The 27,351-nt window shown below is 38.8% G+C and overlaps 1 protein-coding gene and 1 pseudogene across 2 annotated transcripts in view; both read left to right on the plus strand.

The window, feature by feature from the left end:
* The window catches only part of OPHN1 (oligophrenin 1), a 489,623-nt gene that overhangs the window by 314,558 nt on the left and 147,714 nt on the right, over positions 1–27,351 (plus strand). For both annotated transcript variants that reach the window (XM_006082933.3, XM_006082934.3), the window contains exons 16-18: positions 7,343–7,427; positions 16,009–16,067; positions 17,405–17,510. In XM_006082933.3, the coding sequence (XP_006082995.1) occupies positions 7,343–7,427; positions 16,009–16,067; positions 17,405–17,510 (250 nt within the window). The remainder of the gene's footprint in view (positions 1–7,342; positions 7,428–16,008; positions 16,068–17,404; positions 17,511–27,351) is intronic.
* On the plus strand, positions 22,340–22,808 carry LOC102426757 (annotated as a pseudogene).

Genomic DNA, 27,351 nt, shown 5'->3' on the forward strand with positions numbered 1-27,351 from the left:
CTATGCTTTAATTACTTCAATTTGTAGCAATGAAAATACATCTTACATATCAGATATTTACATTATGATTCATAACAGCAGCAAAATTACAGTTATAAAGTAGCAACGAAAATAATTTTATGGTTGGGGGTCACCACAACATGAGGAACTATATTAAAAGGTTGTGGCATTAGGAAGGTTGAGAACCCTGGTTTAGAGGAAGTAGAAGGAGGATGAGCATATAAGAAGAAAGAGAAAGAGAAGAAAATAATTCTAAATTTTTTTAAAAAATTGATTAAAATAGGATAAAAAATAAATTAGAATGATGGAAAAATAATGAAAAAATAAATGGAAAATAAAGAAAAAAGAAAAAAGACATAAAATAATAAAAGGATCTAAATAGACACTTTTTGGAAGAGGACATACATAAGGCTGAGAGACATATGAAAACATGCTCCAAGTCACTAATCCGAGAGATGCAAATCAAAATGATAATGAGGTATCACCTCACACCTGTCAGAATGGCTATCATCAACAAATGACAAATGCTGGCGAGAATGCGGAGAAAAAGGAACCCTCGTTCACTGCTGGTGGGAATGCAAACTGATGCAGCCACTGTGGAGAACAGTATGGAGTTTCCTCAAAAAACTAAAAATGGAACTTCCATTTGACCCAGTGATCCCACTTCTAGGAATATATTCCAAGAAACTAGAAACACCAATCAGAAAGGATATATGCACCCCTATGTTCATAGAAGCACAGTTTACCATAGCTAAGATTTGGAATCAGCCTAAGTGCCCATCAGCAGATGAATGGATTAGAAAACTTTGGCACATCTACACAATGGAATACTATGCAGCTGTAATAAGGAAGGAACTCCTACCATTTGCAACAGCATGGATGGAGCTGGAGAGCATTATGCTAAGTGAAATGAGCCAGTCAGAGAAAGATAAGTATCACATGCTCTCACTCATTTGTGGATTATAATGAACAACATAAACCGATGAACAAAAACAGATGTACAGACAGAGAAGCATCGATCAGATGCTCAAAACTCAGAGGGAAGATAGGGGAGGGTGAGGGGAGAGATCAACCAAAGGACTTGTATGCATGCATATAAGCATAAGCGATGGATGTAGACAACAGGGGGTGAGGGTGAGGGAAGATAGGGGAGGGTGAGGGGAGAGATCAACCAAAGGACTTGTATGCATGCATATAAGCATAAGCGATGGATGTAGACAACAGGGGGTGAGGGTGAGGGCAGGATTGGGGGGATGAGGGGACACTGGGAGGATAAGGACACATTTGTAATATCTTAATCAATAAAGGGGAAAAAACAAAAATAAAATAAAATAAAATAAAAATGAAGTGCAGTGTTGTTCCTTTGGCTGGTTTAGGATCCCACTCTTCTGTACTGTGTATGGCTTCTCAGTTTCCTGTTACTGGGACTGAAGGCCTCTCTTTAGGCCAGTCCCTGTGGGCTCTCAGGGACTATTCAGATTTTTTTATCCTTTGTACCACTGATGGTATAATCTGGGTGTGGCTGTGTTGGTTGCCTGGAGACTGCAGGGAGGGGCTATCTCTTCAGGAGAAAATGGCTACCTAGGTCCTGCGTCAGGTATGACTCAGTGCCAGACTCAAGGCCACCTCTTCTGGGCCCTCTCCTCACCCCAGCCTCTCCCCAGACTCGACAAATTCGTACCTCTTCCTGCACCTCAGCCACGGGTGAGTGTCCATATCCAAAAGGTCTTATGAGCTAGGTTCAGTGAAGAAAAGCAAAGACCACAAAGAGTGGAAAGAGCTGTGCCTCTGCTTGCCCCTCTCCTCCCTGCATGGCACAGTCTGGGCAGCCGTCCTGAATGCCCCCTCTGGGCTCAGTCTCTTGTGACTGTGGACCCAGATCTAGAATCCCCTGCCACCAGCAGTCCTGTAGACCTCTTTTCCATAGTCAGATGCTGTGCCTGACCCAAGGGACAAGGCCTCATTGCTGTGCAGTTTCTCTCTGACCCTCTGGGCTTGGAGGTCTCGCAGTTGTCCCCAGCCCAGATCCCTGATTTTACCATTCTCCAGGTGTCCTCTCCCCTTCCTGGTTGCGAATTGTCTACCAGCTGTGTCTACTTTGCCATTTCAGGGTGGATATTATTGGATTTCGTTGCTGTTTCTAGCTGCTCTGGGACAAGGCTCGGGACATGTCCATATTCTGCCATCATTTTGTCTCCCAATCAAGGATGCATTGAAGTCTAAACATAAAGATTCTAGTAAAACACCCCAGGGCTCAGACTTGTTTAGAAAAGTCAAAGCAGTGTCTGCCACCTTCAGCAAGGTCCCCTAGAGTCCTCTTACCTTCCAGACAATCCCCCTTACAGACTTTCCAATGAAGTCCTATGCTTTCCCACATCTCCCCCACTTTTTGTTTTGCTGGCTGCAGAAGACAGAGGGAGGCGGCAAGCTTTCTGCTTTGGAATGTCTTGGTCCACGAAGCGTGTTTACTGCTCGAGTTTCGATTTTGTAGACTATAGGAAAAACAAAGAGAATTACAATGACAGTAATGTTTAGTCTAATCAAGAAGACAGGGTGCTTATAAGTATTAAATATTGCCTTCTAGCAAGATGTAAGGGACAGGATTATAAAAGGGAAGGGGCTAGGGTGAGGAATGTAGCTACATGCAGGCCTGAGGTCTGTAGACATAAGCTATTGTCAGGCGATGAGATGTTGCTGAGATGATGATTTGACTCATGCTTATTGGTTCTGCTTGCTGGATTCACAGCTGAGTCACCTTCCTAATTACTTCACACAGGCCTTGAAAAGTACACTTTAAAAAAATTTAACCCCCTATTCACATATAAGTATATGTGTTTTAAGATTTAAATTAATATGATTACTTTTAAGATTAATTCAGGTGCTCTATCTATTGGATTTATTATTCAGTATACTTATAATTGCTTTTAAGATTTCTCTTTATAAACCTTCTATGACTTTATAAACATTATTATGACTTTTACAATTATTCTTAAGTATTCCTACTCTAATTTTCTTTCTTCCTGTTATATTCCTTTCTTTATATTCTTTCTTACAATTTTTACTTCCTCAACTCTAGTTCTTCTTTACTTGTACAGACTCTCTATAACTTATACATACCTTTTACTATATATATATATATATATATATATATATATATATATATATATCCTGTGTAACTTATATATACCTTTTATAACTTACACATACCTTCTGTAACTTATACATATCCTTTCAGTTTGTCTACTTCACTTTCTTTTTCCTTTTTCTCTATACCTTCTATTACACGAAAATATAAATTCCTTCCAGTTATGATTAAAAGTTAGTTCTACACAGGTTCCTTTATTCCTAGTTTCAGAGTAGTTGGAGTAGTGAGAAGTATGTCTTAAAGTCTATCTTTCCTCTAGTTGGCGTATCATCCTTGCTTTGCTCATGTCTGTGTAACTGCCTACTATACCCCCCTCAAGGATCTTGGCTCTGAATTCTTTTAGGGATAGAGGATGCTGAGTTTCTTCTGTAACTGCTTCGTGCTGAGGCTGGTCAAAGGATTCTCTTAGAGCCAATAAATCCTTGCTCTCTGTCAGAGGGTGATGAGGCCTGGGAACAGAAGGAGGTGACAATGGTGCCTAGAGGTGATATTCTCTAGGTGTAAGTAAGGCTTGTAATCTGGTGGAGACAAACTGTGTTATAAAATTTAGTATTATTGGGCAAAAGAACAGTTTCTAATAATTTCCTGTTGAAATGATTTTTTTCTCCCTAAAATCACCCTCATTTTTATTAAAGACTAATTTACTTACTTCATTAAGTCTAGTTATAATTTGGCCTGATTGCATGAACACAACAAGAATAACAGTTGATTACATAGACTATTTTTTTTAAAAAAATGCTTTGCTGGAATTTCATGAGAAAGTTTACTTCTAGGGCCAAGAAGCCAAGCCACACAGTTGCCATCAGGCTTTGCCTTCAATACCTACAGAATTGGGGTACATTCCTCAAGTTGAGGTCCCTACAGGTGACTTGAGGTTTCTTTCATGCCATCTCTCAGGAAGCAACCTTCGTTCCTTACCTGGGAAGATTGCCATGAACCACGTGACCAAGCATGGTACCAGGCTATTTATCCAAGGGGCTTATCAGCTTCAAAGTCAATTTTCATTCCTTAGAGCTTTCTGGTGACATCTAGAGTCCTGGCATTTCTCTCAGACATGACATTCCAGTAAAGCTTTGGTTAATAAAACTACAATTGGAAACTGACCTATGTCCTGTTACAAAGAAATCAGATTCTTATTGTACTCATGCAAACAAGCACATTGCCATGCGAACAATAATTAATAAAACCATAATTATTTTTAGTTCATTTAGTCCTATAATTAATTTTTTCTCCTTATTTTTCTTGCCACTATTTCTATAAATCTAGATACTATATAGAGTTCTAATAATTTTTATCTAATTTGAGGGAATGATCTGAGAGTTTATTCTCAGAGATATGTAGCTTAAAACAAATTGGAGTCCTTACTATGGATCCCTGAGAAGATGTAACATTTTTTTTAAATGTATCATAACAAAATAGTGACTGTCTCCAAATGAGAAGAAATTTAAAATGACATGGTTATTGATTTGATTATAATGCAAATGACATGGAATCTTGTCCTTTCTGTACAACACAATATTCCACAATATTATAACTTATAACAATTAGTTATAAATGAAATCATATTAGAATCTACTTAATATGCTTATATAAATAGAATATTATTATTATTTCCTTATTTGACAGAGCTTCCTATATACCTTAAGTATAAAATTTTCCTTCATAAGGAGAGAAAGCAAATCTTAAAATTTAAAACTCTGGGAAGATAGTCAAATATACAGTATTATATTATTACTAGAGGCCCGGTGCATGAAATTCATTCATGGGTAGGGTGCTTAGGCCTGGCTGACAATCAGGGCTGATTGGGGCCTCCTGGCTGCCAGCCAGGGCCTTCCTTCATTCCGTGCCACCCCCTGCTGGTCAGCACACGTCATAGTAAGCAATCGAACTCCCTGTCTCCCATTCGAACTCCTAGGGGACACTTTGCATATTAGGCTTTTATATAGAGAGATATGTTATTAAACAGTATTAAGTAATCTATTCATTTAAAGTAATCTACTTCCTGATTAACATAACATAATTTTTAAATAATATATTTATAACCTTTGCTTCTTAGGCAAATACAGGAAAAACCTTTTTTTATTACTTTCAGAAATAGGCTTATTTTTCTAATGGAAAATATACTCACATTCTTAAGAAGCATAACAGAGATAGTGAATTCCTTAGCTGAGAAACAATTTCCTTGACCTCGGAAATCCCAAGTGGGCTCCAATGACTTACTGTGCAGTTACTTTCATTTTTTTTTACTTTTTGTTTTCGAGGGTTCCACCGCATCTCGTTGCATTCCTGGCTCCTTACGTGGGGCACCACTTTGCCGGGGCTGACCAGCAGACCCTGAGTGACAGATGAATAGATTACTCTGATACATGTTTCTGTGAAAGAGAAGGCTAAGGGGATGTTTGGCTTTAGGAGCAAACAGCCCTGTTTGCCTGCCTCCTTAGGCTTTTATTGTAACAACAGCTTGAACTAATATTAACCTCTAGATACAATCAGCAAGGTAAGCATTCTTGAGAAAATACTTGCATTTGTAGTGTCTTTCAAACAAGGACGTTTTGAAGTCTAAACATAAAGATTCTAGTAAAACACCCAGAGGCTCAGACTTGTTTGGAAAAGTCAAGGCAGAGTCTGCCGCCTGCAGCAAGGTCCCACAGAGGCCTTTGATCTTTCAGAGAATCCTCCTTACAGACTTTCCAACCAAGTCCCATACTTCCTCACATCCATTGATGAGCACAGCAAAGGAATTGTTCATTTCTGTTATGGTGTCTTTAGAATTTCCTTTTGATTCTTTCTTATAGTTTCTATTTCTCTGCTTATATTATCCATGTCCTCTTTTATGTTGCCCACATTATCATTTGTAGACCTTAGCATATTAATTATAGAAATTTCCATTCTGATAATGCCAACTCTGCCATATCTATGTCTTGTGAGGTTTGCTGTGTTCATTCAAATTGTGGCTTTTGTTTGTTTGTTTGATTTTTAGTATCTCTCGAAAAGTATCTGTTTTTTTGTATTTTGCAATTTTTTGTTTCAAGACAGACATGATGTAATCGGTAAAGGGAATTGTGATAAACAGAAATACGGTAAACAGGCCTTTAGTGTGATGTTTGTTTATCTGGTTAGGGTTTAGTCTGTATTGTTTGCTGTATTTATAAGTCAGAGGCCAAACTTATCTCTGGTATCCTTGTTTTTATTTCCCCTGTTGTCTTTGGGTTTCCCTAGAGTCTTCTTAAATATTATCTGAGAAGCATAGTTATTTTAGTCATATTTTCATGTTATTATCCAGAAGGCCTGTTGATGTGGTGGCAAGGTGTCAGAAAAGGTGTAGCATTCTACAGTCCTATAATTACATCTTAGTCTTTAGTGATCCTGTGCTCCTGACTTGTTACCTTCACAAGTGCTCCTCTTTTTTATTTTGGTTTTACCACTTAGAAAAGGTAGGAAGACAAGCCTGTCTGTAGTTGGGAATTTCCTTTTTCCTAGGTCCTGGTAAAACCCCAGTATATGAGAATCTGGTAAAATAGTTTCTCTTGAGGATGGGTCTTGTGAAGAAGAATGAAATGCTCTTTGCATAAAATTTAAAAGGCCACTTTTTCTCTCCTCTCAAAAGCACAGAAATATGAGGGATTTTTCTCAGATCTTTAGTGTGAGAACCTGATAGGGCTCCTGGAGATAAAACTCACAAAAGTGTGGAGTCCCCACTTAGGACTGGGTCCCTATAGAATTTTTCACTCTCAAACTTGTCCACACCAAACCTCTAGCAATTTTTTAGTTGCAGATTGGGTTTTTCTGACCCTGTACATATTCCCAAGGGTTTTTTTACTCCTGGACTTTGACTCTAGTAAGTTTTCATTCTCTGTATCTGCCTGTCTATCTCTTTAGTTCTGGGGACAGTAGTTTGCCCTATGTATGACCTCAGTCCTTTGATTGATCTAAGAGGAGTTTATTTTCTGTTCGTTACATGTTTTCTTATCATGTGAATGGAAGAGATGATTTCCAAGCTCCTTACATGCCTGACTGAAATAAATGCAAGGGAATTTTTTGAGATATAAAATACATTTTTGTTATAAATTTTCATCTCTTGAAAACTGGTTAGTGTAACTTAGTCTTTTAATTAAGGCACTTTATTTTCCTTTTAAAGGGGTAAAACGTAAGATCTTTGGAAAGTTAACATTTTTCTCATTCTCTTTTCTCAATTAGATCCTAAATGCCCAGGAGATGTTGATTTTCATAATAGTGACTGGGACATTAAGACAATCACCAGCTCCTTGAAATTCTACCTCAGGTATGCCTGATATGATTTGGGACTTTTCTTTTTATAGTTGACTAGAGGCCTAGTGCATGGATTCATTCACGGGTGGGGTCCTTCGGCCTGGCCTGCAGGGATTGGGCTGAAATTGGGCCTCCAACATCCCTTGAGGGGTCCTGGATTGCAATAGGGTGGTTCTCGGTTGACACACCCCAGAATTGGGCTCCCTCCTCTCTGGTTCCAGGTGCATCACCCAAGAACCACAGCTACCAAGTCACTGCAGCTCGGCAGCTCCAGCATTGAGTGTCTGCCCCCTGGTGGTCAGTGCACATCATAGCTACTGGTTGATTGGCTGGTCGCTGGTTGCTTAGGCTTTTATATATATAGATGAAAGTTGTCTGGATGGAAATTGGAGTTAATGTGGTCCACATTTCAGGATATTGGATCAGATTGCTAAAGAAAAAGCAAATGAAAAGGATTTCTATTAAAGGAGAATGTACCTTAGAAAAAAAGAAAAAATTTTTTAAATCTTGGAATTTAAGCAAGGGAAGCATAAAAATAATAGAATTGCTATTGAAAACTGTTTTTTTAGGAGAAAACGATTTTATTTTAATTATTTTTTATTGAATTTATTGCTGTGACAATGGTGAATAAAATTATTTGGATTTCAGGTGTATACTTCTATAATACATCCTCTGTATATTGTATTGTGTGTTTATCACCCAAAGTCAAGTCTCCTTCTGTCACCATTTTTCCCCCTTTACCCTTTTCTAACTGTCTCCACTCCACTTTCCCTCTGTGTTGTCTATGTTTATGAGGTATGTGCTTTTTTATTAAGGGGGAAATTTTTATTTTAAAAATCATGCCCTTAAAATTTAAGTTTTGCCATTTTGCACCGATAGTGATCTCACTATGTGCTCACTAATAAAATCAGGATTTGTGACCATTTAAGGTTCTTAACATGTTTTTGTAAATAATAACCATTTTGAAACATTTAATTACATTTGCGCAAATATAATCTGTGTGCTTGTGTATGGGTTTCATATCTAATGCTTTAATCAATATAATGGGGAAAAATAAAATACAACCATAAAAATGTTGGAATTAAATGAAGTGGCAGCAGTAGGGAAAAAAGTTTATTCCCTAGCAAATTTTTTAGATTCATAACAATGATTAATATATTATTCAATTTACTGGCATAAATATATATTATGAAAAATATTTGTCACATATCTATATTTTTAAACATATTCATTTCTTACCATTTTTATGTTTCATAGTATGTATCATACTTTATGTGCTAAAATGTCTTCTTTCCAGTTATTATACTTTTTAGTCATTAAGATAGATACTTAAGCTCTGGAAAATATCATTAATCCAAAATAGATTGGGTCTCAGATATTGCTGTTAAATGACCTTCAGCTGTGGCATTATCTTATAACTTTATATGAACATGAATACTCTTTCTAGGAGTGTTTCTTTTGCATCTGCCAAATAAAAGAGATGCTGTTGTGGAGGGTTTATTCTTTGCTAGCCAGTTTTCTACTTGTTTATACTGACAATATCATTGTTTTTTCTCACAATAACTCTATATAAGGTAGGTGGCAATAATACTCATTTTAAAGATGGGGTAATTGAAGTATACCCCTTTCCATATTAATAATATCAATGGTCACAACTCATTATTTGAACCTAAATATCTCTGACTTGTAAGGCCACTGGTATTGGAGCGTCTTCTTCCTTTAGTCCTTACTGCCAAGGACTGTGGCTTTCTTGGAGTTGCTTTGGTAATTTCTTTTTTTTTAAATTAAATCTTTGTTGTTCAGATTATTACAGTTGTTCCTCTTTTTTCCCCACATAGCTCCCCCCACCCAGTTCCCACCCCACCCTCTGCCCTTACCCCTGCCACCCATTGTTCTCATCCATAGGTGTACAATTTTTGTCCAGTCTCTTCCCACACACCCCACACCTCTTTCCCCCCTGAGAATAGTCAGTCCACTCCCTTTCTATGCCCCTGATTCTATTATATTCACTGGTTTATTCTGTTCATCAGATTATTTATTCACTTGATTTTTAGATTCACTTGTTGATAGATGTGTATTTGTTGTTCATAATTTGTATCTTTACCGTTTTCTTCTTCTTCCTCTTCTTAAAGGATACCTTTCAGCATTTCATATAATACTGGTTTGGTGGTGATGAACTCCTTTAGCTTTTCCTTATCTGTGAAGCTCTTTATCTGACCTTCAATTCTGAATGATAGCTTTCCTGGGTAAAGTAATCTAGGTTGTAGGTTCTTGCTGTTCATCACTTTGAATATTTCTTGCCACTCCCTTCTGGCCTGCATAGTTTCTGTTGAGAAATCAGCTGACAGTCGTATGGGTACTCCCTTGTAGGTAACTGGTTGTTTTTCTCTTGCTGCTTTTAAGATTCTCTCTTTGTCTTTTGCTCTTGGCATTTTAATTATGATGTGTCTTTGTGTGGTCCTCTTTGGATTCCTTTTGTTTGGGGTTCTCTGCACTTCCTGGACTTGTAAGTCTATTTCTTTCACCAGGTAGGGGAAGTTTTCTGTCATTATTTCTTCCAATAGGTTTTCAATATCTTGCTCTCTCTCTTCTTCTGGCACCCCCATAATTTGGATGTTGGTACGCTTGAAGTTGTCCCAGAGGCTCCTTACACTATCTTCATATTTTTGAATTCTTTTTTCTTTTTGCTTTTCCAGTTGGGTGTTTTTTGCTTCTTCGCATTTCAAATCTTTGACTTGATTCTTGGGATTCTCTAGTCTGCTGTTGGAACTCTGCATAATATCCTTTATTTCAGTCAGTGTATGCTTAATTTCTAGTTGGTCCTTTTTCATAACCTCGAGGGTCTCACTAGATTTATTGAGGGTCTCACTAAATTTATCGGCAGTTTCTAGAAAATTCTTGAAAAACCTTAAAACCGTGGATTTGAACTCTATATCCAGTAGTTTGCTTTCCTCCATTTCTGTCATTTGTGACTTGTTTCTTTGTCTCCGCATTTTTTATGCTTCCCTGTGTTGATAGAGTGGCTTTCTGTGTTAGGTGTCCTATAGGGCCCAATGGCTCAGCCTCCCCAGTTATCTGATGTGGACACTCTTGGTGCACCCCTTTCTGGGCTTTGTGCACAGTCTTGTTGTAGTTAAACCTTGATTGTTGTAGTTATCACTGGGAGGAATTGACCTCCAGGACAATTGGCTATGAGAATCAGCTGTGTCTGCAGTGGGAGAACTTCTGAGCTGGAGACACCCTTCTGGGGCAAGACTTGCTTCAGTGGGACTTTGGTGCTCACTGAGTCTGCCCCCTGAGTGTGTCCCTTATGGATCTGAGGAGTTGTAATCTGGATGGTCCCACTCTGACCACTGGGTACAATGGCTCTTGGATCTCTAAGGAGGTGCTAATTTAGCCTCTGCCTGAGGCTACCCAGCAGGAGCTATGGATAGATTCCTCTTCTTTTTGGGGGTTTTGAGGTGCCCAGAGGAGGCCCAGCTGTGAAGCAATGCAAGCTGCTGTGGGGCCTTGGACCTTCTTTTGGAAGTTCTGGATCTCTCTGATTCAGCTGCAGTTTGTTAGGTAATTTTCAGGTTGCAAAGGGCCAGGCCTTTCATATGCAAAAGCCTCTTTGCACAACTTGGGTGGGGCGGGGTCTCAGGGAATCAACAGGGTGGAACAAGCAGCTATGGCTGCTCCCCAGTCCTACCCTAAGAGGCCCTGCGTCTCATGTCATGGTAATCGCTGCAAGCACCTCTGAGAGAAAGCCGCCCTTGAGTTCTGCCCGATGCCAGACAGTCCAGTTTCTCCCCGTATGAGTCTGGGTCCCCAGAGACTCACCCGGAACTGGAGTTCAGAGCAGTTGGGAGCTTGAGACTCCCTCCCAATTGAAAAAGACAACCGCCTCCTCAGCCGCCAGCCCTCTCCACATGCGACGCGTCCTCAGCTGCCAGCCATTTCCATGTGCGCCACATCCTCAGTTGCCAGCCCTTTTGGTTTGCGCCTCAGTACCTCTGCACTTTACTTCCACACCACACCTCCTTTGAGTCTCAGTGCTTTTCTCTTTCCTTCTAGTTGTGGAATTTCCACTCATCCAGCCTTCCTGTGGTTCTGGATGATGTCTGTTTTGTCTTTTAGTTGTATTTTTAAAGTGGTTGTGCGAGGCAGCAATTTCCGGTGTTTATGTCTGCCGCCATCTTGGTTTTTCCCTCGCTTTGGTAATTTCTTAAAGACAGCAATCTGCTTACTTTCAGGAGACTTGTGATGACAAGAATAATGAGAATAAATAATTCTGTCTGTGGCTTCCTTCAAATGAATCAATGTTTTCAAAGTTTTATATAGCTTAAATTCCTTCCCACATTACATCTTTTCTAGCTCATCCCTCAATAAACAGTGTGGCCCTTTTGAAAGATGGGAAAATCAAATGTGAGTGGATGGCATCCCTAATAAGAGATATTAAACCTTAAGACTCTTATTTATGGGCCTTTAATATGCACTAGCTAATCAACATCCTTAAGATTTCTCAAAGATAGCAGTATTTTCACAGTGAGTCTCCTCCATCTGTGTTCTAGGCACCTAACTCATCCCTTATCTCTAACATTTCCAGAAAAATACTCTTAAGAACTATACCTTCTCTTTCCTGTATCTTTAACCGTTCTCATTCAACTGGCTCTTGCCCCTTAGCATATAAATATACTCTAGTAGTGCACATCTCCTTGACCTTCTTTCATTCATTCAATCCACCATTCACTGAGTCATTCAATAAACATGTCCTATTCTAAGTCTAGCATAGTGTTAAGCAGTAGGCATATAGATTATAGAACAGTGAGGGAGGCAGACAAAGACAAATAATTACCTATGTATCTATATATCTAAAAGCCTAAGCAACCATTATGACTGAACGACTGGAACGACCTGTTGACCAGTCGCTATGGTGCGTACTGACCACCAGGGGGCAGATGCTCAATGCAGAAGCTGCCCCCTGGTGGTCAGTGTGCTCCCACTGCCAACCTCCTGCAGCTGGCAAACCTCCTGTGGTCCCTCCCCCTGGCCTGCCTGTCAGGATGGGCCCTGATCTGGGTGGGACTGACCAGCCAACCTCCTGCAACCCCTCCCCCCACCCGGTCAGGCCCTGATGGGCCCTGATCGGGGGTGGGGCCAGGCAGCCAACCTCCCGTGGTCCCTACCCCCAGCCCTCCCCGCTGGGCTGGCCAGTCTGAGGGACCCCCCCACCCATGCACAAATTCGTGTATTGGGCCTCTAGTACAAATATAACAAACTATAGTAAGTGCGCTGAAGGAAAGATACAAGGTATTGTGAAGGCAAATAACAGGAAGACCTGATTTATTCTGGTTGTTTGAACTGAGGTTTGAATTATAACTTGGAGTCAACTGTGGGAGGCTGTTTCAGACAGAGAGAACTCAACATGCAAAGGCCTGAATTAAAGGGGAGGAAGACCCCTTCAAGAAACTTCATGTACCTGTATAGGTTGGGTATTGAGTGTCGAGAGCAGGGAGAGATATGTAGGGGCCAGGTCATGCAAAGCCTTATAGGACATTGTAAGAATTGGGGCCTAAGTTTATCTTAAAATGATGGGAATATACAAGGGTGGACAAAAGTAGATTTACACTTGTGAGTACGTGAAACAAAGTTTATTCTTGTATTATTTATTAAGTATTTTCCATGTAAACAACTGTAAACCTACTTTGGCCAACCCCTGTGTTGAAAGAGTTTAATCAGGAGATTGCATGATGAGATTTGTATTTTGAAAAAATGTAGATAGATCACATTAGAGCAGCGGTTCTCAACCTGTGGGTCGAGACCCCTTTGGGGGTCGAATGACCCTTTCACAGGGGTCGCCTAAGACCATCGGAAAACACATATATAATTACATATTGTTTTTGTGATTAATCACTATGCTTTTATTATGTTCAATTTGTAACAATGAAATTGGGGGTCACCACAACATGAGGAACTGTATTAAAGGGTTGCGGCATTAGGAAGGTTGAAAACCACTGCATTAGAGGAAGGTAAAGTAGGTACAGGTAGAAACCAATTAGCAGGGTATTGCTGTGGTCCAGGAAAGATTGTGCTTCTCCTTGGACTGGGAATGGCATTGGAGATTAGTAGAAATAAGCTTACTCAAGAGATTTAGCTATAGGATTGTCTAACTCTAACCACTATACTGTACACCTGAAACTAATACAAAATAATACTGAATGTAAGTTGTAATTGAAAAAAATTAAAAAGTTATAAAAAGAAATTTAGGGAGTAAAATTGGATATTAAGATAGAGGATAGGGAGATAAAACAGTGATTTCCATGTTTCGGGCCCATATAACCAAATGATGGTCATGCCTTTATTGAATTTGGAAATACAAGAAAAATACTAGATTTGAGATGACGTTAGGTTTTGAAAATGTCAAATTTGGATGTCTTTGAAGAAATCAGGACAAGATCTTAAACAGGCAATTGGATATATGAGAAATATAAAAGAATGAGTTCTAGGCTTGAGATAAAAAATTGAGAATCTTTGACAATGTAGAAGATAACTGGAAGCAGGAGCATAGATGAGATTACCTCTTCCAAACTAAACTTCAGTATATGAAGTAATATACCTTGCCTGTCCCTATTTAATCTCCCAGTTTACTGCTTAACCCATTGCAATCTGACTTCTACCCTCTCTGCCCTATTGGTGCTGCTCTTGGCAAGGTCACTAGTGACTATTTCAATGCTAAACACAATGGATAATTGCCAGCCTTTACTTTTTTACCTCTTTGTGTCATTTGAAGCTGTTAACAAGTCCTTTTTAAAACTTTCTCCTCTTTTAGATTCTGCTATATCGCTTGCTTTTGGATTTTCTCCCACCTACTTGACCATTTTTAGCAGTCCCATTCATTTATGAACTTTCTATCTGCTATTTCCCAGGGCTCTCCTCTCTTTTTCCTACGCTGGAGGGATGGAAAATTTAGATATCCACAGGAGCCAGGACATGAAAATGAGTGTGAAATAGACTACTTTCATATTAAACATATTGCACATGGAACCATTATGTGTATAGCAATCCCTTTGTTTATATATAAACAGCAGTATTCTTTACTGCCACAAATAATCATATGGGCCCAATGTAGCCATATCTTTCAAATTTTTTAGTAAATTTTTATTTATTTATCTTTATTGTTAAAAGTATTACAGATGACCCCCTTTCCCACTGTCCCCCTCAAAGTTTTTAAGAGGCATAAAATATGAATTTTTATGTGAATATTTCAATTTTTTATATTCTGATGGATGATTCAACTCCATTTCTTTTTTTATACACTATTCTGGACAAATAAATGTTGAAAAGCCTCATGTAGATATTGGCTGCCAGATAGCTATCTCTACTTGAGCAGTTGTATCTGTTCTCGTGGTTTTAACCACTGTCCTAGGTTCATGATTTTTATATCTACTTCGCAGATCCAAAAGCTCACTCCATCCATCTTTCTAAAACACATATCCCTTTGGCTATCCCAGTGACCCTCTGACATAGCATTTCCTCTACCCTCTGAATCAATTTCTATTCTACCCAGTCACCTAAACCAGATTACTCTCTCCCTTATCAACAAACCCAATTGTTGGATTTCTGTCTTTACTATCTTTTAATAACTCTCCTCACCTTTTATTTCTGTTACTAATTCCACTATTTTTATTTAGACCTTTATTAACTCTCTCCTGGATTACTATAGTAATAACAGTGTCAAACAGTATAGCATAGTGATTAAGAGCATGGACTCGAGGCAGACTGCTAGTTTTGCACTTACTAGATGTGTGGTCTTGGATGAATTATTTAATTTCTCTGAACTTCAGTTTCTTGTCTATAAAATGGAGATATTAAGAATATATACTTTATAAGGTTGACATGAGGATTATATGAGTAAATGTATGTACATCACTTAAAACAGTAATGAATTTGCTATTATTATTATTATTATTATTAGATTACTTTCTTCCTCTGTGCCACCCACTACTTCTCTTTATTTTATTGTCACACTTGTCCTATTGCATTGTAAATGTTGTATATGACACTCTCCTTAATAAGACTATTAGCTCCTTGGAGGTTTGGATTATGTCATAATTATCTCTGGTATCCCCAATACTTAGTACAATGCTAGACACACATAGATGCTGAGTCAATATTTTTGCTTTTACTAAATAAACCTATTTGAGACTCCTTTATTTAATTTGGAATTGAATAATTGCTACACCACACATGATCATTGAAAAGATCAAATGGGAAGACAAATGTGAAAGCAACTAAGCAACTATCAAACTGTAAAGACTTCATAGTAGCACTTAGAAGTTTGCTTGGAATTTTGCAGGATTGGTTTGTGCCTCTTTTCATTTTGGGGAATGAATTAAAGACCTTGCTCAAGGTCACAGCCAATAGTTTTATGGGTCTTCTGTTAAATTACTAGCAACTAGGATTCCTCTGACAAAGTTTCAGGTGAGGAGAATAATGTGTGTAGTCACTAAACTGTGGGGCTCAGAAACTTCAGCCTTGCTATGCACAGAACTGAGAATCTGTGGCCTGGGTACTCCCTTCCCAAAGGAACTTACAGTCTTCATTAATTTCAGGAATCTTTCTGAACCTGTCATGACCTATAGACTACATAAAGAGCTGGTCTCTGCTGCCAGTAAGTATTTATGTTACCAGTTAATTGTGTTATCCTGGTTTCTTAATATTTACAGCAATAAGCCTAGAAAACTGCTTGAGGGAAAGTAATTGAGCAGGCAGAGGGGGGAATACATAGATTTTTATGCACTGCCAAATGAAAGTATTCTCACTTGCTGTCTAATTCAAGTGTTGTATTATTTTTCATAAGTCAATGATAGTTGGTTTGGAGAAAACTAGCTAACTTGAGGGATGTGATAGGTTATTGATCAATTGTGCCTCTTCCATTGATCCAGAGACAGAGAAGCATCGATCAGATGCTCAAACCTCAGAGGGAAGGTAGGGGAGGGAGGGGGTAAAGGGGAGAGATCAACCAAAGGACTTGTATGCATGCATGTAAGCCAAACCAATGAACACAGACACCAGGGGGTTGAGGGCATGAGCGGGGGGAGAGGGGGCAATGGGGAGATAAGGACACATATGTAATACCTTAATCAATAAAGAAAAAAAGTTAAAAGAAAGAAAGAAAGAGAGAAAGAAAAAGAACAAGAGCATTAGCTCACACTACCAGGGGACAGCATAATGGTTCCATTAAGCTTGCTGTTTCAAGTTGTTTCCAGCATTTTTTCCTTTTCCAATTCCTTTTAATTGTGTTGTGAGTCTTTACTCCTAATCTGTTAGTTCTAGCAGCATGTTTTCTAGATGTTAAAACTGCAAGTGATGGTGGAGAGGTGCATGGGTCATAAGGCATATAGAATCACCCCAAAAATTGGCTGAGGCCCCTGTATGAGTATTTTTGCCTACGTGACCCCCCTCCTGCATCATGCCCTGTGTGGCATGCAGGAAAAAGAATCACGGGGCTTGTCCTTATAATGAATGTTTGTTGAGGCAAGACACATATTAATCGTTACTCTGAGCCCTCTAGGTGATTTTCTTAGGAACCCCAAGGATGGTGGGTGGGCAAAGGTTTCCATCTGAAAATTTACATGTGGAATGTTAAGAGTGACCTTTTGTACCCCAAATTCTGAATTCTTCTAAGACAGTCTTGTCTTTTCTTCTCATATTTCTCCTCTCTGTTCTAATTTCTTCATCTTCCTAGGCCTACCTTTTTTATTTCTCTTTTTTTGCCTTTTGGTCTGTGTCTTCCTCTAGCTCTTTGTCACATTGTCTTTGTGTCTTAGTATATTTCTTGCCATTGTGTTTCTGTGCCTATTTCTCTTTCTGTCTCTTTTCATTTCTCTGACACTCTCGCTGTCTCTTATTATTTACCTTTGCATGTACACATGTGTGTATGTATGAAAGTTTACTTGATACCATTGCCCAGAAGGCAAACCTCTCTCTGTCTCTATTCTCTCTCAGAGTCTGACAACCTGGATTATCGCCTGGGAGCTATTCACTCCTTGGTATATAAGCTACCAGAAAAGAACCGGGAGATGCTGGAACTTCTTATAAGACACTTGGTCAAGTAAGTAAATTCTGGGGTTTCATGAAGAGTTCATATTAGAGGACTGGCTCACATGGTAGCACTGCAAAGAAATTTCCTGTCATATCTAATTCCAAGTCCTCAATTGCTTCATCCTGGACATGCTGAGTGCTCTTTAAGGAAGATGAATTTGCCTGGATCCTAGTCTATATTGTCCCAAAGTCATGAGGCATCTCATTTGAGGGGTTGTTACAACTGAGACAATCCCACCAGGTACAGTGGATCTGAACACAGGCCTTGCTCTCAGATAAACCTGGTTTGTTATTCCAACTCTACCATTTATTTATCTGGAAAATGTTAGGCAACCCTCATCCTCTGTTTGGTCGTCTCTGAAATGACAATAATATTGCCTACCATGCAGCAGCATTGTTGTGTGGATTTGAATGAACACAGGTAAAGTGCATGGCACTCAGGAGGCTTTCAAGAAATGGGAATTATTGTTAAGATTATAGTCAACTTCTTGCTTGGGTGTGGAAGGCCAGTACAGACAGCAGCATTCCAGAGAATAGGGCTGGTAATGGGCTCTAAGATGGGTGTGTGTAAGGGGCATGTGTGCCCCACTGCAATGCTTCCTGGCCAGAGGATTCAATTATGTGAATAAAGACGAATTTACTTGACTAATAAATGGCCAATTGCTGCCTCTTTGGAAGCAGTATGGTGCAGCAGAAAGCAGTGTCTCCAAGAGTCAGCAAACCTAGATTCTAGTTTCAGTTCTGTTACTAGCTTTCTTGATTATCATGGGCAGGTCACTTTCTAGGACACTCTTGGTATTTTAAAAAGTAAGGAAATAAGACAATAATCTTAGAAAAAATTTTATGCATTTTAAGTGTATTTAACAAAATAAAATTACCACACATTCACAAAAATGCGGTGATGATATACTTCAACCTCATTTGGAAAGGATCTCAAATATCGAGAATTTATGTCCTTACTGAAGGTGATTCTTCAGGCTAAGTGGCCCTCCTGGTCTCCCTTTGTGACAAATCCTAGTCACTCTGCATCATTGGATCTTGGGTTACTTGTGATATAATGAAATATCTCTGAGATCTGATTCAGCTCTGGCATTCTACATTTTTAAAATGAGTATTACAGACACTAATGTAGGTAAATAGACTTGACAAGAGGATGGCTTTTATATTTGTTGCCAATGTTTGCAATTTGGGCTAATAGAGTATATTAGGAAATATTTTATTTTTGAATAAGGTTATTTGTGATAATCTCAGTAATAAGTACAAAAATCAGCACATAAGCCATTTCAATATTAATTTGAAGTTGCCCTGGGGAAAACAGTCTTTGTGTTCAATTTCCAGCTCAATCACTGATTTGCTGTGTGACCTTAAGAAAGTTCTACCTACTCTCTGGGCTTCAGTTTGTTCATTTATAACATGAGGGTACTAGACTAGCTAATCTCGAAATGTTCTTCCAACTGATTTTTGAAGAGTCTCATATGTTGCAGCAGTCAAGGACTTGGTTGATGATTCTCCTGTTAGCAGTGGGTGAGTAACACCTTTCTCCATCCACCCAAAGGTTGGCCACCTGCCTTACTATAAGAATCTTGGTTCTTAAAATCCCGAAAACAAAATAAGCAAGAGACAGAACAAACATACAGGACAAAGAAGTAGAAAGACAAATAACCTGAAAAAAATGAAAAAAGCTGATCAACTTTACTCATAATAAGAAAAAATTCAAATTAAACCTAAACTGAGATACCATCTTTTGTCAAATCCTAAGGTGTTACTGTATTCTCTGTTGATGAGACTTTGGGGCAGCAGGTACTCTAATACAGCAGTCGCCAACCGGTGGTCCATGGAACGCTGGTGGTCCGTGAGGTCTGAAAGGTTGGCGACTGCTGCTCTAATATATTGCTGGTGTTAATGCATATAGACCTAGAGGAGGGGGATATGGAAATATCTAACAAATCTGCATGTTGTTACCCTTTCACACAGCAATCCCAATTCTAGGCATTTACTTTGAAGACACCTCCACAAAACAACATATACACGAGGTTCATCATTGCAGCATAATTTTTAATAACAAAAGATTGGAAACCACACAAAAGTTTAATAATAGGGGACTAGTTAAGTAAATAATTCAAACAGTGTGGTCATAAAAAAAGAATGGGAAAAAAATCTATGGACTTTGTTTTTGTAGTGATATCCAGGATGTTTTTATAGTGACTTCCAGGATGCATTATAAATTTTCAGCATATAAAACAGGAAACACCCAAGTTGTAAAACAGGATATATATAATGTACCTTTCTTGTTAGAAAAAGAAGGAAATAAGAATATAAACACATATTTCCTTACCTTTGTCAAAGGAAGCACAGTAAGATAAATAAAAAAACCTAATGACTCAGAATGCTAACATATTTACCACATGAACCAGCAATTGTGCTCCTAGGTATATACTGAAGAGAAATGAAAATATATGTTCACACAAAAAAAGAAAATATATGTCCACACAAAAAACTTGTGCACAAATATTCATAGTAGCATGATTCATAGTTGCCCAAAGATAAAAACAACTCAAATGAGACATCAACTGAAGAATGTAAAAATAAAATGTGATGTAAACATACAGCCATGAGAAGGAATCAAGTACTGATATATAGATAAACCTTGAAAACATTATGCTAAGTGAAAGAAGCCAGACACAAAAGGACACATTATATGATTCCATTTACATGAAGTGTTCACAATGGACAAATCTATAGAGACAGAAAGTAGATTAGTGGTTGCCTAAGGCTGGGACCTGGAAACATGGGAGGAAATGGGGAGTGACACTAACGGTTATGGGTATTTTGTTTTGTTTCTGAGTGGTGGACATGTTCTAGGATTAGATAATAGTGATGTTTACACAACTCTGAATATACTAAAAACATTGAATTGTACCCTTTTCCCTTTAAAATGGTGAATTTTGTGGTATGTGAAATATATCTTAATAAAGCTGTTATAAAAAACTAATTAAAATGATTACTAAAGAAGGCAGGTGGTAAGTAGAGTGAAAAGGATATGGATGAGTCCTCAAGTCCACCTTTTCTGTGGTTTAGACTTTTTTGAAAATATTTTTTTATTGATTTCAGAGAGGAAGGGAGAGGGAGAGAGAGATAGAAAACATCAATGATGAGGGAGAATCATTGATTGGCTACCTCCTGCACGCCCCCTACTGGGGATCTAGCCTGCAACCCAGGCATGTGCCCTTGATTGGAATCGAACTCTGGAACCTTCGGTCCGCAGGCCAACATTCTATCCACTGAGCCAAACCGGCTAAGGCTGGTTTTGACTTTTTGAGCCCTGTTAATGTTTCATATAACCAAAAAGTAAAATTTAATCAAAAGGCAAGCATTACAAACCTTAAAATTAAACATAAAAAGCTAACAAATTTAAATGTTTATCAAATTGATAACAAAGACACATCGAGAAAAGTGATTCCAACTAACATATCAACACAGTCCTTTGACTCTTCTTAATGAGATATATTCTAAACAGAACTGCAAAAAAAATTGTAAACATCACCTAGTACATTCTTTAGTACTAGTAATATTATTATAATGTGAAACTTCTATATATATATATATATCCTATCTAATAATAGACAAACAGGGTAATTGACCGTACCTTCGCTACGCTTCCCATTGGCTAATCAGCGAGATATGCAAATTAACCGCCAACAAAGATGGTGGTTAATTTGCATATGTAGGCAGAAGCGGCAGAGCGAAGACTGAAGGCGGCTCCAGCCGGAGCAGCGAAGGCTTTGAAGGCGGCTCTGGCCAGAGCGAAGGCCTGGGTGTCCAGTGCCGAAGGAAAACCGGTGCAGGCAGCCAGGGGAAGGGAAGGCCTATTGCACGAATCTTTTCGTGCAACAGGCCTCTAGTATATATATATTTCACAAGGATAAAGCAAAAAAGTAAATGTATTAATATTATCAAAAGCCAAGATATGCAGTATAAGAAAAAGAAATAAAAATACAAAATTCAAGATGTAAAGAAAAAATAATGGTAATGTTGAATTGAATAATGGTAATGTTGAATTGAGAATGCCAGTTCAAACTGATTTTAAAACAAAACAACAAAAACTGTGAATCAGTCTTGAAGTGATTCTACCCCAAAACGCAATAGATACACATAATACCTTGATGTTTGTTTATAAATAACATTCCCTTCTCAAAAGTACCAAGGCTGCTTAGAGAAATGACTGATGCTGGCTCTGGGACAAGGAAAATACAAGGAGAGCCTTGGATAAAGTGTACCTTTGTAGGCAAAGAACAGCTCAAACACTAATAAGTGTGTCATGTCACAAGGACACAGGGACCTGCTTGAAAAAGCTGGCACTGATTGCATCTGAGGGCAACCTGAACATCAAAAATAATAAATATTGTATTTGATTATAACCCTTGAATAAATAAAAATTTATCGGAAATAGGTAGAATGAGGAAAGCTCTTTATTAAAGAAGAAAGCCAGCTAATAAATGTGGGAGGAATGATAGAATTAGAAAAACTTTGCAACCTCAGTGCCCTACCTGTTTCAGACGTGGATGAAAATCATTGGGTGAAAGATTGTTCAGGAACAAGATAGTCATATAGTTTTAATGTACTACCCACATATTACATACTAATTCCAAATGGAAAAAAAATGTATCTTTATAGTGAAGCTGTCTGGCAAACACAACTTCAATTAATTGATCACAATTAGCATTGCTGAGCTGCCATCTTGCGTCCCCCTGTATGTGAGCTTATTATCAGCTAGTCTGCCCAAGACCCCCTGAGTGCCAACCCTAGTCTCCCTCGCTGCCCCATTTCCTCTCCAACAAGATGAAAGAAACTATCCTGAACCAGAAGAACCTCGCCAAACTGCAGGCACAAGTGTGCACTGGTGTGAAAGGAACTGCTCCTAGAAAGAAGAAAGTGGTTCACAGAACAGCTACAGCAGATGATAAAAACTTCAGTTCTCCTTAAAAAAGCTAGGGGTAAACAATATCTCTGGTATTGGAGAGGTAAATAAGTTCCAGGAAATAGTGATCCACTTTAACAACCCTAAAGTTCAGGCATCTCTGGCAGTGAACACTTTCACCATTACAGGCCATGCTGTGACAAAGCAGCTGACAGAAATGCTATCCAGCTTGATGCAGACAGTCTGACTAGTTTAAGGAGACTGGCGAAGCTATGCCCAAAACAATCTGTGGATGGAAAAGCACCATTTGCTACTGGAGATGATGATGATAATGAAGTTCCAGATCTTGTGGAGAATTTTGGTGAAGCTTCCAAGAATGAAGCAAACTGAATTCAATCAACTTCTGAAGAAGATTAATTTGAAGAAGTTACTGGGAGCTGCTATTTTATATTGACTGCTTTTTCACATTTTGTTCATGAGTCTGATAAAATGTAGATTTCTAATTTTTTAAGCCCAACCCCTTGAACACTGCAGCTCTTTTCAGTTTTTGCTCATGCACAAATCATTCTTTGCAGCTAATTATGCTAAAGAAGCCTGGGAATAAAGTTTGAAACAACAACAAAAAAGTTAGCATTGCTAATAATGGTACAAAATGACCTTATGTGACTCCTAATGGGATACAGTAATAATATACAATATAAACTGAAATATTTTTGCCAGAAACATTTAGCCCAAATCAAATTAGCCTTTCCAGTTTACAGGAAATACAGGGCATACAAAAATACAGAGTGTTTGATATTCTATTAGTATAAGACACTAGTTTGGACTTTAAAAAAAGTCGATGTCGAGTGTCTACAATTTGCAAATCATCAGCTTAGTGATATAGGGAGATAAAATATAAATAAGGGAGAATGGTTGCCCTTGACCTTGCAAATAATGATGGTTTTCTGATATCAGGCTGCTATTACTATGGAATAGATATTATGCTATATACTTTACATTATGATCTCATTTAATTCAACCAACCCTTAGAACTAAGTATAATTATGCTAAGTGAAATACGCCCGTCAGAGAAAGATAAATATCACATGATCTCACTCATTTATGGACTATAATGAACAATATAAACTGATGAACAAAAACAGATCCAGAGACAGAGAAGCATCGATCAGACCGTCAAACCTCAGAGGGAAGGTAGGGGAGGGTGGGGGTAAGATCAACCAAAGGACTTGTATGCATGCATATAAGCCTAACCAATGAACACAGACAACAGGGGGGTGAGGGCATGAGTTGGGGGAAATGGGGGGATAAGGACACATATGTAATACCTTAATCAATAAATTGAAAAAAGAACTAAGTATAATTATTACTCCCATTTTTCAAAGAATATCATAATAACTATATGACAAGTGATTATTAGAGTTATTATGGTGATCATTTTACAAGGTATATGAATGTCTAATCACTGTATTGTACATGTGAAACTAATATAATATTGTATGTGAACTATAGCAACAATAAATTTTAAAAAAGAAGAAAAAAAATACGATGTCCTGGAATAAGAAGTAGGGGCACTGTTTCATATTAAGAGACTAAAGAAACAGAAACAAATGCAGTGTGTGAACTTTGATTCTATCTAGATTTGAAAAACCCAACTGAAAAATAATTTTTTTAATGACATTTGAGAAAATTTGTATATGGAGTATACAGATTATAAGGAACTGTTGTAAATTTCCATAAGCATGAAAGTGTTATTGTGGTTTTGTAGGCCAGCATGCTTGTTCTTTGGAGATGAATGCTGAATACTTAATATATACAGAGAGAAAGCAAAATGTTAAAATTAGTAGTAAAATGTTAATTCTTGAATCTAGGTATAGACACTATGATTGTTCATAATACCATTCTTTCAAAGTTTTTGTATGTTTGAAAACCTTTGAAATAAAAAGTTGTAGGGAAAGACAAATAAAAACAGGCTTACCTCCAATAGGGAAATTTACACAGAAAAAAAACCCATGTACTTTTAAAATTCACATAATCATCCTGCCTGCCAACCAGTGCATTCTCAACCTATATGCTAAGTGTATCAATACCTTTGCAATGTGTTCCCACTGCTAGCCCAATTTCTAGGCTAATAACAGGCAGATACAAACAGATCTTGGCAAATTTGGAGTTTCCTATTATCCAGTTATCTTTAATTAAAAATGTTTGTGTTGACTTCAGAGGGGAAGGGAGAGATAGAAACATCAATGATTACAGAGAATTATTGACTGGCTATCTCCTGCACACCCCCAACTGGGGATCGAGCCTACAACCCAAGCATGTGCCCTTACCAGGAAGTGAACCGTGACCTCCTGGTTCATAGATCGATGCTTAACCACTGAACTACACTGGCCGAGCTATCCAGTTATTTTTGCTTGGTATCTATAACTTTCATTAATCAGAGGTAGGAGAATGCTATAGGTCACCTCCCCCACAATCTCACTACCTGTGGAATATTATAGTGGAAACAGTCCCAGACCTAATTCTGCCTTCATACAGGTATTTATCAGCAAACAGACACAAAACCAGTTGTATAACCTGTTCTGTAAACTTGATGAAGTCCCAGCTATTTTCTTTCAGATACTCTTACTGAATCTTGTATGAAAGGTCCAATCAAGGCAGGTGAGATATAGCAATACAATTGGAAGCAGGCAATAAAATCCTTTGATCTAATCCCCAAATGCAAATCCCCTGTGTAATCTTAGGCCTGGGCTACCATTTTAAAGGGTGTGGGCTACTAAGGTTAATGGAGTCTTCTTAATTTTGTAACAACACTTCTGTTGTTTCAGAAGCAATACCAGGCATTGTAGAGATTAGAAAATACAGAAAAATAGTAAAAGCTTTCTATATCCAAGCATACAAAAATCACTGCTATTAATATATCAGTACACATTTTTTGATCTTTCTGTGAGTGTTTGTGTTTTTGTATACACCCTCCACCCCAACACACTTGCATTTTTAAAAATATTTTTAATTGATCTCAGAGAGGAAGGAAGAGGGGGAGAGAGAGAGAAACATCAATTATGAGAGGGAATCATTGATTGGCTGCCTCCTGCATGCCCCCTACTGGGGATCAAGCCCAAAACCCAGGCATGTGCCCTAACTGGGAATCAACCATGACTTCCTGGTTCATAGGTTGATGCTCAACCACTGAGCTACACTGGCTGGGCTGCATTTTTTACCAAAATGAGATTATGGTATTCTGTAATTTACTTTTTATTTTATTTTAATTTTAATTGAATTCATTGGGGTTGTAATGGGGTGACCCATGGAGACGACCACCAGGGACTCAGATAAAGATTTAGGAGCCTTTATTAAGCTGGCCAGCGACTACAGTTACAGCACCCTGCCAAAGCAAAGGTTGAACTGCGGTGCTGACTACAGGGGTTACAGCGTTTTTATTTGCAAAAACCACAAAGTTAGTTACAAAGCCTTGTTTACACAATTTGTTCCTGACACAGTACAGCATCAGTACAATGACTACCTTCCTATCTATGTGTTCTAGGAACAGAGAGCACAGCATGCCCCGCCTGGCCGAAGCGCCAGATATGCAGCCCAGCACATTCCCCACTGGTTTTATGTACATGAGTCAAGTCATTGACTCTTTTGGGTCATTGTTGGGGAGGGAGTTATATTGGCCACTGAGGACTATAAGCTTGATAGAATTAATTCTTTGCCGAATAAAATCAGTGGGCCTGTTTATAAGATAAGGGCCCGGAATGAGGGCCAGGAGTAATCTCTAGAGGGTGCAAAGAGTCCTGGACTCTCTATTTTGCCTGGGCTGTCTTAAGCCAGGTGTGATGAAGCCACATCAGGATCCCATCGACCTTGACTGCCATGGGAGTGGTCCTTCCCAGGTAGGAGTCAGTCCTTGGGTGGCAAATTTCTTTACCCAAACAGAGTCACCAGGTTGGAAGGGATGAACCAGATACAGGCAGAGCCTCTCGTACATGCTTCTGGTCTGCTTTCTGGGTAGACTGTAAAGCCTGAAAGAACTTGAGTAAAGATTGGTTATGGATTTCAGCTTTTCTAGATTGGGTTTCCATGTAAGCTGGTGAGATGGGTAGGTCAGGGTCTGGAAGAGTCACGAGAATCTGTAAAGGCCCCACTGGTTTTAGGGCAGCTTCCCATGCTGCTTCATCTGCAGCCTAGTTCCCTCTTGCTTCTGGGGAGTCCCCTTGTCTTACATACATAGAGGTGGAAAGACTTAGTTACATCTGGCAGTGCCAATTGGCCCATCGTCCTTGCTCTGCTCATGTCGGTCTAACTGCCTACTATATTACCTCAAGGATCCTGGCTCTGAATTCTTTCAGGGAAAATGGACGTTGGATTTCTTCTGTAATTACTTCCTGCTGAGGCGGGTCAGAAGTTTCTCTCAGAGCCAAGAGATCCTTGCTGTCTGTCAGAGGGACGATGAGGCCTGGGCACAGAAGGAGGTGGGCTTGTAACCTGGCAGAGACAAACTGTAACAAATGGTCTGGTGGGAGGGAAAGAAAACATTTCAGTTTTAATAACCTCTATTGAAATAGAGTTTTTCTCCTTAAAATTATCCCTCTGTTTATTGAAATACTAATTTATTTACTGTATTCAATTTGGCCTGATTGTTTGCATAAACACAACAAGAATGGTAACTGACTACCTTTGCTGGAATTTCATGATTGAATCTTTATGTGCCCCGTAGGGCCAGGAAGCCAAGCCATCTAGCTGCCATCAGGCCTGCCTGCAGTATCTGCTGAGTTAGGTGAATTCCTCACCTGCAGTGGCTCTGCCCGGTCCCATTGTCCTTGCTTTAAGGCCCTTCTCAGCAGCCCTCCTACTCGTCGTGGCCCAGAGTGCGTGGGGGTTCTGCAGGGATGCAGAGGTGCCCTTATTGCTCCCCTTGTACTCTGACCAA

Source organism: Myotis lucifugus, unplaced genomic scaffold (assembly GCF_000147115.1).
Source record: "Myotis lucifugus unplaced genomic scaffold, Myoluc2.0 scaffold_4, whole genome shotgun sequence".
Taxonomy (NCBI): Eukaryota; Metazoa; Chordata; class Mammalia; order Chiroptera; family Vespertilionidae; genus Myotis; species Myotis lucifugus.